Source organism: Passer domesticus, chromosome 4 (genome assembly GCF_036417665.1).
Source record: "Passer domesticus isolate bPasDom1 chromosome 4, bPasDom1.hap1, whole genome shotgun sequence".
In the NCBI taxonomy this organism is placed as follows: domain Eukaryota; kingdom Metazoa; phylum Chordata; class Aves; order Passeriformes; family Passeridae; genus Passer; species Passer domesticus.
The window spans coordinates 74510059-74521577 of NC_087477.1; the positions used below are offsets into that span (position 1 = coordinate 74510059).

The 11519-nt window shown below is 38.4% G+C and overlaps 1 protein-coding gene across 3 annotated transcripts in view; it reads right to left on the reverse strand.

Annotated features, from left to right (window-relative positions):
- The window catches only part of DOK7 (docking protein 7), a 58667-nt gene that overhangs the window by 42301 nt on the left and 4847 nt on the right, over window positions 1-11519 (reverse strand). For all 3 annotated transcript variants that reach the window (XM_064418807.1, XM_064418808.1, XM_064418809.1), the window contains 2 exons: window positions 9271-9471; window positions 2719-2838 (listed from right to left, as the gene is read on the reverse strand). In XM_064418807.1, the coding sequence (XP_064274877.1) occupies window positions 2719-2838; window positions 9271-9471 (321 nt within the window). The remainder of the gene's footprint in view (window positions 1-2718; window positions 2839-9270; window positions 9472-11519) is intronic.

Below are 11519 nucleotides of genomic sequence, written 5' to 3' on the forward strand. Positions count from 1 at the left end.
AGTCATATATCCGTGTGATAAGAACATCATGCTTTTAAGGAAATATAGTTTTTAAAACTACAATCCTGAGAAGAAGATGTGAATATTGTCCTTGAGCAAACACCCCCTGCACAGCCAGTTTGCAAATTTCATTTGGATACTGGCTATTTTACATTTGTTTAAGAATCACTACAGCAAGTAAGAAAACTGGTCATTTTTCAGTCCTCTTCAAACCATTCTCTACCATCTCCTATTAATTTCATGCTAACACAAATATTTCAGCATCCTTTCTAACCACATTGTTGAGCTGCTCATACATGAAGCAACTGGCTTCATTAATTCATCTTTCCTACAAAGACAAGGAGAGACTACATTGATTACATAACATCTATAGATTATATTTGTGCTGTGGGAGTTGGTGTCCAACACTGTCACTGTGACTGTTTTTACCATATTACATTCTTTCTCTGTACATCTGCCCTTTGTGAGTTTTCCTTGCTTGAAAATACCACAGTGCTTCAAGCATAGCTCATGTTTAAGTTGGAAAGGCACAGGCAAAGGCAAGATGCCAAATTCAAGTAGCAAACTGTGAAAAGAAGGTTTCTCTAAAAGCTTTTAAATTGCACAAAAGCAGAATATTGCATACATAAAGTACAGTTGAAGCTGTGTAGCATTCTGCACTGCAGTAAATATGAATTATATAGACAAGAGGTTTCTTGGTAGAATCCCCAATTTGGAAGTTTTGATGTAGTTGCCTGAAGTGTACAGATAATTAATCTGTTTACAAGCTGATGCTTTCAAAGGTTGAGTGAATTTCAATACCTGACACATGGTGTGTAGCTGGTAGACTCGACCTTTTCAAGCAATACAGTACATTCTGTGTAACAACACACTTGATAAGGAAAATTAGTTTATGGATGAATCACCAGAACTGTACATCTGTGTGTGCCTTAAACAGATCTGTACAAGCTTCTGCATGGGATAATAAATAAAGAGTATTTTTTTTTCCCAAGGAACATGTACATAGGGAGAAACAACAAACTGGAAGAGAAAAGGGTAAAATACACAGGAATGAAAGTTAGAGGGCTCAAGGTAGCTTGGATAAATAAAGGCAAAGGAGTCTGCAAGTACACGAGCACAACTCTTGACAAAACACTTCTCCTGGCCAGGGAAATGAGACAAAATCAAGTGGATGAGATTTTAATGACAAGTACATCAAGCACAGAAGAGAAATTGAAAGACCTCAGGAAAAAGATCTTCTCTTATAAAAACACCAAATACTCCCCAGGACATTCCATATCCACTTCAGGCACCTCAGTGAGGTCAGAGTTCCTGAAGGAGGGAAGAGATGTGGCACAACAACCCACAAACACCAGAAGAGATAACTAACATGTGAAAGCAGATTTACTCCTGCATGCTTCTGAAAAATGAACCTTCAAAAATTGTGCTAAAATTAAAATTTAAAATAATAATTAAAAAAAAAAAAACAGCGGAATAGTTGTTTGTATGCTTAATTTTTCCAGATAGAAATTTTTGTTTGACAAAAATTTGTTTGACAAGACTTAGGGTGGTATATATATATTTACATACACACATAGTTTTAGATATGCAGAAAAATGTGTTCAATAGCAAAGCTTTAAGCATAAACACTGATTTTTGTGTTTCTGTTGTTGGGTTTTTTTTCTGTTTGCTTCTTTTTTTTAAACACTCCAGTTAACTGAATGCAAACATGTATCATCACACAAGAATGACTTTTGTCTACTATTCTGCTTGATTATTTTACTTACTTCTGCCTTACAATCATGAGAAAGACAACATGAACTGAGCCTTGTGTTTACTGCATTTACTAATTTTTAACTATTTTTTCATAATTTATTTTCACAAGCTTCTCATCATCTAATGATCTAATAAGCTAAATCTTTTCCATCACATTTCCTTCCTGTAATTATCTTAACCTTATAACAGCAATAAAACCCTACTGAACACTAATTAACTGCCTAACACTTACACAAACTCTAAGTATTCCACAAATCCCAGGTCATCATTCACCATTCCTGCAATCTATTCCTACTGTATGCCACCACCAAATCACAGACAATTTTCTGCAATCTCGTTTCTACACTTTTGCCCTGTCTGACAGAGTCATTCTGACTCAATACTTTACTTTGTCTGCTGAAATCAAGAGGAAATAGGCTTTATTATGATGCCACCTTTAAACATTGCAGTACATGCAGCACTTACCACAAAATAGGAAAAGGAATTTAATCCTCAGACATCAGGAAAAAAGCTCAAGTTGAAAAACGTAAATGTGATGTGGAGGCTTGACAAGGTTTTCTAAGGCTCACAAGACTTAGAACTTAGTTTTGGATAAACTCCAAATGCTCCAAAAGTTAGTTTTCCATTAAACTATCAAAATAGCAATGCAGACCTGGATCCAAGTTAAATGTGTAAGTTTAAAAAAATTAGGATTCCTTTCAATTCAAATCGCCATCTTTCAGTACTGTTAAATAAGAGAAGGCTGGAGTTAGCAATATAACCAGAAACATGAATGAACCAGAGCAGCAGGGGGAAACCGGGTACACCCAGCTTAAAAATCTGTACGGTGACATTTCAGAATGAAAACCACTTTGCACTCTGTACACCCTCAGTGCCTGAGAGCTGCTCTCACACCAGCAGCAGTGGGTGTGAGACATGACAAGCTCCTACTTCACTGGGTTACTCTGTACTTGCTGTATTAACCTGGGAGCACTGGACGCAGACCAAAGGGGCCCTTGGTCGGGGAGATGCCGCGGACGATGCAGTCAAACAGAAAGCTGATCTGCTCCCCTTCAGCACAAGAGAGGAAAAAAACACCAGCCCCTGCAAGAAAGCACAACATAAATATGTATGGTTTTCACCTGGAAACACTAGAAATATATTAGGCTGAAGCTATTTATAATATAGCAATCAAAAGAGTTTTAAGTGTAAGCCATGAAAAGAAGTCAACAAGATATTCTCCTGGGAAAATAAATAAAAAATTCAGGTCAACACATACACACCATACCTCAAACATACATATAAATTCAACAGCTGTCTAATAATTCATGCTAATTTTATGACATTCAGGCAGTTAAAGTAGTGTCCTAGAACCATAGAATGGCTTGGGTTGGAAGGAACCTTAAGGACCATCTAGTTCCAATATCCCCTAAATGTCAAAACAGATACCTTATTCTCAACAGCTGTCTAGGTCTTTTGTTCTTATTTTCCCCTAAAATTGTGTAGGTCAGACTTAACTATGCAGGAAGTGTCAGGAATACTTAAAGTGTCTTCAAAATAATGAACCAAGTTAATTCTACTTTTAACCACTTTTAAGCAAGAGGAGCTTTTTATATGCCAACAAATTAGAATTTGGTTATATTGCTGGATTATAGTATACATTTTCCTAGACTAAGTCCCATGTGTCTATTATTAACAGAAAGTAACACAACTCCACAGGTTGTCATCAGATCTTTACCCTTTGCTCTATTCTGATATTTGCTTTCCATTCATTAAGAATAGCCCCAAGCAAAATTAGAATGAGATTCACTAAATAAACAAACAAGTTATGAGCTCCAAGACACATGACATATGAACAACACAAAAGACTAGAAGGGCTCCCCAGAACATTTCATAAACTGTCAGTCCAAATATAAATCTCATCGGGGGGAAAAAAAATATTATCTTAAAACATCAGACAAAAGACCATCCCAGTAACCAGCAATTTCAGGGAAATAAAACTTCAATACCAGACAAAAAGGGAAATTAAATTAGTATACAGACCTTGAAGAAGTGCTACCACTTCACCACAGCTAAGCATACAAGAAAACTCCAACATCACATCTTAGACCTGCAGCAGGGTTTTGCACATTACCTTCCTTGTGACTCAGGCCCTAATCTGGACATATTTGGCTTCTGCATCTCTCTAGCTAATTCCAAGTTGCATCTGTATTTTTTCCAATTCTACTCAAAGAAACAGAGCTGATCTTGACTAGAATGACTTCATTCCCATCACTTTCCAAACATATGCCCTGTCATATCCAACAGGATACTCACATTTCACTTAAGAAATTGATACACTTTTGACAGCTTGACAAAGGGCTGTGGGATTCAAACCAAATGATAACGGAGAGTGGACCACAAACCACAATACCTATTTGAGTTAATTAGGTATCACCAGCAAGCAGTAAACTAATCTCTCTAGGAAAAACATATTCTGGTCCACACTCATTTGTCATTCTCAATTTATGTCACATTTAGGTCTCTCCCAGTTCTGCTTAAATCTATCCAAGACAGCATTGTCAGAGGCATCTTCATAACTTGATTTGTCTCTCCACCACATTTGCATCTCTTCAGATCTTACCTACCAATAATTCTGCAGCCAAAGAAACATGAACACACCCTGGCTTCATGATCAGAGGCCATCTAGGAGACTACAACACTAATCACACAGCCTGATAGACAAGAAGGTTTCTGCTGGTGACTCACTTGCAGTCTTGCCCCATCTCCCCTCCCCAGGAGATGCCAAAGTCAGAGTACATTGGATTAGGATAAAAAAATTCCTGAGTGCAGTGCATTCAGGAATTATCTGAAAATCAGCTTTTTCTCTGAACTGACTTCTCCTTCCTGAACAGAGTACAGAGTCTACAGGAACAGGACCCTTGCATGCCATGCATCAAAAGCAAGCAGGATATAGACACAACATAGCAGAGGACATTCAGGTCTCAAGTACAGTGATACACTATGTGGCTTGATAATTCAGCAGAATCCTACACCTCCCTGTTGCCACTCAGGGCAAAGAAAAGATTCCTCAAATACTTCTGTACATAAGGAGTACATCTGGACCACTTCATTCTTTTATCACCTTTGTCAAGAGCTACTTAAACTCCTAAGAGGCTCTTCAAGCCTTTGACTTTAATGGAAACAAAGAAAGTAAACGTGTGCATGTGAGCTGGCTGCTTAACTCAAAGGATTTTTTCTGCAAATAACTATCAGTCTTTTGGAAATCCCAAAACCAAATGTGATGACCTTTATATAACCACTGCAAAGAGTGTATGTCCATGTGCATGCGGACACAAATCCAACAGAAAAACACAGTAATCTCTTTGTAGGTTCTATTATTCATATGAGCACCTTAATTGCTGACTGACTTTCACAGGAAACATTTTCTTTCTAGTTGTGGTAGGTAGAACTAGATTGCAAGGGAAGGAAGAAGCCTGAGGATTCTTACAAAAAACATAAAGGGAGATGAATAAGTAGGTAGAGCTTAACTAAAGCATACATAAAAGCAAGTGTTTACATTTCTTTTCTCCTTTCTTGAGAAAATTGAGAAATTCACTACTGGAAATTACATATCTCAGTCATGAGTTGGAACTGGTTTGGTGCACAGGCATTTAGAAGCCAAGGAATGTGTGGTATGCACAGTGTAATACCATGCAGCTGTTCACCAGACAGAAGAGCTCACTCAGCTCTCTCCATGGGCTATGAGACTTGGTGAAAAGCAGCCTCCAACCACTTGCACAAGACTGAAACACTCAGCCAGTCCTCTGTGGCAGCATTGTACAGTCCCTCAAACACGCAGGACAAGTTGCCAGTTTCATAGAACTTCCAAGTACTACTTAATCTTGCTTATGTTGATTTTAACCCATCACATTAAAAAAGCAAATCCATGGGCAAAAACACTTTAAAAATGGACAATAGCCAAAAATTACTTCAATCTCTGTAGTGTGTGTGAAACTAGGGAGGAAGACTCAGTTCTTTCCCACTAATTACTACTAACAGGTGCCAGACAATACTAGAGCCTGAAGCCTTTTAGCTGCAGGACAGGCAGGAACCACAGCAGCTCATTCCATGGCAATCAGCATGTACATCCCAACCCTGGCCTTGAGCAGACCCCTTCAGAGGGGACCTCACACTGCTCCTCTCTGTGGGAAAACGACAGAGTATTCCTATTATTGCCAACTAAGATATGGGCATGACAACTAAAAATAGATAAATAGAGATAATGTTGGTTGCCTGCTGTAGGCCTAAGTAGGAGACAGCACAGAATATCTGCATATAAACAGAAGTTTTAATCTATGCAACCCAGGATTTTTACAAAAATTCCAGATCTTGCCCCAGTTTAACCACTCCAATTACTTCTAAATTTCAAATAAATGCAGAAGGGGAAACAAGAAAGGAAAGAAGGAAGAAATTACCAAATTTTATCAAAACACCAAAACAATCACAGAAATATTCCTGCTTAACCTGCAATTAGCATTTGTTCTTTCAAAGGGCACTAAGGGTCCCACAAGTTCCTTTCCTCAAGGAGATGCTGTCAGAAAATATCAGGCAGCTTTAAACCAGGCTCTGACAGCTAATCCTGAAGCACTTGAACATTGGAGAGCCTGAATTCTCATGGTGTTAATGTGCCCTTTTATTACCCTACTTGATTTTTTCACACTGACCTCCAAGTGAAGATTCTCCTGGCAACTGGTCATTTTAACTAGTGCCCACTAATTCGCTGGGACTTGGGAAAGTGAGAGGCTCCTTTTCTCCAGCCTGTTCCTCCATGTAAACCTCTCAACTGACTGCTAGGCCAAGACACCAGCTTTTTTGCAAACAGTGTGTGACTAAGCTTCAGCTACAGAGAGAACAAAATTTTGGCCCAGAAAATAAGTTATTTGCAGCTTTCAGAAGCAGAAAAAAAATTTTAATCTCTAGCAGTACAATTGTGATTTTAAGAGCACGAGGAGTTCAGAATGTTAATGCTCTTCTTCCTATTTATGAATAAACTTGTGTGAACCATCTTAAAAATGCACCTAGATTTAATGTTTGAAATCTCAGCATTATCTCAGATGGTTTCCCTCTTCCTGGATTGAGTACCAAAGCCTTTGAAGTTGAATTAAACCTGTACTAAGCAACAGAACATAATGAAGTGTTTTATCTTTATACAAACTTTTGTGATGAAGCAAGAAACAGAAAACTAAAACAAATTCATATCCTTTTACATCTCAGTTCTACCACAGATACACCCAAAAAAACTCTGCTTCAGTTTGAGACTTCATGTCTTTTATTATGGAGAGGCAACTGAACCACAAGATTATTGGTTCCTTTTAATTAGGTATCTATTACAGTGATATTTAAACCTTAAATTCACTAATCCTCTGCATTCAGAGCTCCACAGGATGAATGTGAGCAAAGATATGGTTTAACCTGTAGGAAAGTAACATTAATAACAGAGTCTGCATAATATTATATTACACTTACATGACAGGGTAATGGAGAGTGCTTTTATTTAGGAATTAAAACAACTTCTGTAATAACATATCAGGTTTTTTTTTCCTGAACACTACTTGTTTGCCTCAAGAATTCCAGAGGACTGAGGTAAAAGATATCTGAACAAAGATGGTATTTCTCTTTAGCAACACACTTCCGTCTAGAATAACCAGAGTTATATTTTTCTTTAGGTTCTATTTTCAAAAGCCTTTTCTTATAGTGGCAATATTAAATCAAGTGTTTAGACTAAACACATATTTAAATGTTGTTATGCCTGCGGATATGTTTGACTGCTTAGTTAGGGACAACAACTCCTTTAACAAGATCAGCTTGAACTTGTAAAGAGTTTCCAACTGTGGCAGGCTATTTTGCACCAAATTGACTATGATTGACTATGCTGTTCTTCTCTGTGAAAGCATACATGCAGGGGGAATACAAAAACCCTTTCACGGTAACTGAAAGGTCTCAGCTATCAACACACACACTTTTTAAGAATGATCCACAGGTAGTGGGACCTTTTCCAAAGCACTTTTCTAATTCGGTTCACTTGTAACCTTAAAAAATAATAATTTCATATTTTTAAAAGCATGTACACAGGAGAGCTATTGATGACCTCCTGTTTCTCACCAGAAACTAGCATAAGTTTATGGGAGGAAAAAACAGAAAAACCACCACAAATAATTCAGGTTCCATCACCTAGAGTTCCTCATTTCACAGAATCACTGAGGCTGGAAAAGATCCTGACACAATCCAGCCTTTCACTAGACACCACCATGTCAACTAAGTGCCATGTCCAGTCATTTCTTAAACACCTTCAGGGATGCTGATTTCACCACCTCTCCAGGCATCTCATTTCAATGCCTGACAACCCTTCCTGTGTAGAAATTCCTCCCAAAGCCCAACCTAAAGCTCCTCTGGCACAGCCTGGAGCCTCTTCCTCTCATCATGTCTCTTGTTGCCTGGGAGAAGAGACCAATCCCCACCTGGCCACACCCTCCATCAGGTCAGAAAGAGGTCAGGAATTTGGGTTTCCACTCCATAGAAGTAGAGCAACCAGAATTTACATGCAGAGCAACAGTATGCAAGTCCCAGGAAGAATATATTTGGAATTGGATCAACTCTGAAATCTAATTTTTCAGTTTGTTTATTGAAAAAAGTATGCAAGTCAAACAACTTCAGATCCAAACTGGCAATCTGCATATCCATCTGTGCTCACAGGCCATCAATTCAGCATGGCTTCAAATCCTGCTTATGAAATTAAAACCTTATTAATAAAAAACTAATTATATGTTATTATACTTGTGCATTTATTAACTATCCTTTTCAGATCTTGCATACATTTTATCTGAAGTGAAAATTTGAGAAGTCCTAAATTGGCCATGGGAACAAGAGATTCATCTCCATATAATGGTGTATCTTATTTACTAGGCTATGGAAACTAGCCTCAGCTTGCTTGCTTTCATTTTGATGCCAAAAATCACATGGTTCCACCCCATAGTTACAAAGCTGCTAATAGGGAAGGGACCAGAAAGTTGTTCTAACTTTAAGGAGTAAAAAATCCTCTGTGGGATTTAGAAATTAGCATTTACAAAATGAGAACATTGATGCTGCCTGTAACCTTAAAGTTCCACATCACTTTCCCCTCAGCAAACAACAAAATAATTAATCATAATTTAATAATCTGAACATCAAGCCATTTTACCTTATCTCTTCCATAACACAAGCCATAAAATTTCATTACCTTGTTTTTGCTCTGTATTCAATAGAAGCTTTTAACTAAACATCTTCTGGAGAGCCACAGGGCAATTTTTAGCCAGGACTGCACACGGTGACATCTCTCATGAACACCATGGTTGAAGCCTGCAGAAATCTACTCAGAACAGACCCTCTGATAAGAGGCTGCCTGTTTGACAAAGTAGCACAGCTGGTTCTGCAGTCTCCACTTGGAATGAGAGTGCATTTACACTTCTGCAAAAGGCACCAAGCAACATCTGGAGGACAGGTTCCATTTGTACTTACAGAAGCCGCACCTGGTGCCCCCTTCAAAGATGAATCCGTTCGGGACAGCCCCGTAGCGACGCAGATCCGAGAGCTTCCACTGCCCCATGACACTGGGAGGAACGTCTTTCACCAGGACAAGGATGTCATTGCAGAAATGCAGGGTAGCAGGCCCACTCTCTAGTTTTGTGCCAGGGGCTACAAAGACTTGAAATCTATGAACTATCAAATAAGGACAAAAAGATTACTTCAGAATATACAAGGGTTATGTAAGTCATTCTGTTCAGCTGTGGTACTTGGACCAAACCCTGCCCGCACCATGAGACTCTGGCAAAAAGATCTACGTGGAGCAGAGACAGCCACATGTAAGTAGTTGTAAGGCCATTACCCTCTATTATGCCAGTTAAGGATTGGAAAAAATCCACCATATCTTGGCCTAATGCTACAAGTTATTAAAGTTGCAATGCTACATTAATTTATCCTGTCTTCCAGGCTAATCCCTATCCCAGATTAGTCAATCATGCAGCCCAGACTTCACTTACCTCTTCCATCTTTGCATCATTACATGGGTTGCTCTCTGTCTCCTCCTCTAACTGTGTCTCTCCTTTCCCACATGCATGCACAAAAATAAAATGGTGTTGAAGGAGCCCAAAAGCCAAGGCTCAAAGAACTTAACAAATCTATCACTGACTCATCTGCAACCTTTAATAAACTGCTTCACTTCCTCCCCAGCAGTAAAATGAGGAAAATTACATTTTTCCACCTTGTGATTCTTTCATGACTTAGTGATGGTAGAATGCCAGGACATTTTAAATTACCAGGAAACTACGTGATTTATAAGTAACAAACACTTTTAGACGTCAGTTAATTTTTTCATATTTTACATCCTGAATTTTAAAAGAGTGGAGAAAGAAAAAGAAACACCTATCTCATTCAAGTTTACAAAAACCAGGTTCAAATCCCAGTTCCAGTATTGTCTAATTGCAGCATCCTTACCTAAAGTAGTTGTTCTAGGGTGGTCTCCCATTTTCTCTTCCAGGGCTATTGCATTCTCAGTAAGTTATTGGGATCACTTCAAAGGCTCAAATCTCAGTGTTTCAAAGGGAACAATTTACGTGAGCAACATATAATTCCCAAACAATTGTTTTGACCTCCACTATTGCTCTAGTTTCTTTCATATTGTGATTAGACACACAAAAAAAATCAACCAACAAACAAAATAAAAACAAAAAACCCACAACAAATTGAAAAGAAAAAAAAAAACCAAACAACATCTGTCTTGGTAGAGAGAAGCATCCAGACTCTTAAATTTCCAGGAGGAGGTTTTTGGTGGTGTTTATCAAGAAGCAACATAGATTTAGGTTTTGGTTATGCATCAAAGATCACACAAACAGCTGCCTATGAAATCTACTGGGTAACTTCCAGGTACTCTCAGTTCTTGCATCAACTCTTCCCTGTTTCTTGCCCATGCCTCCTCAAGCATCACAAATTTCATCTGGGTCTGAGTCTTGCTTCTCATCTAACTGCTTGCTGTATTCTTAGTCACGATCCGAGCTGTAAGCCAACTCCTCATCTATGACATGCATTTGCTAAGTTCCCTGAGGCTCCAGCAGAATTAGCCACAAAGTCATTCGAGTGAAATGTGCAAGGAGACAGAGATAGATCTAACTAACCACAGCTCTGCTTACAGCTCTGCCAGTAGCACTGCTAGGGAGCAAATCAATAGTCACACCATGTCCCCTTTTGGGCACGAAGTTGTTACGCAACTTGCTTAAACATCAGCTATCAAAAAGACAGCAAAACCATCATGATCAATAATGCTCAGAAAGCAATCTTTAATGCCATTTGTACTCCTCCTGCCAGTTAACTCTGCCCAGTATTTTGCTGGCAATTGAATCATGGGAGAAGCAGCATCAGGATTCTTTCTCCTTCATAATAGAGGAATGAAGCCCATTCTTCACACAATCAGTTGCAAGTTACAACAGCTGCTGAAAACAAAGAGCTCCAGCACAAGTTCTAGACCACTGTTAAAATACAGCATACCCAAATCTGAATGAAGCCTAAGTAAAAGGAAAGGCATTTTTAAAAATAAAACCTTTTTCATACACTGCTTTCTTGGTAAATTGGAATTTTTTTCAAAATTCTCCGCAGCCTTTGACTTCTCTTACTCTATAAAAAAAATTGCAAAGACACATAGCTGAGTATATCTCTGAACAAAAACACTACTTCAATCCACCACTTGATTCAGCCCATTTTTTATTTTTCACAGC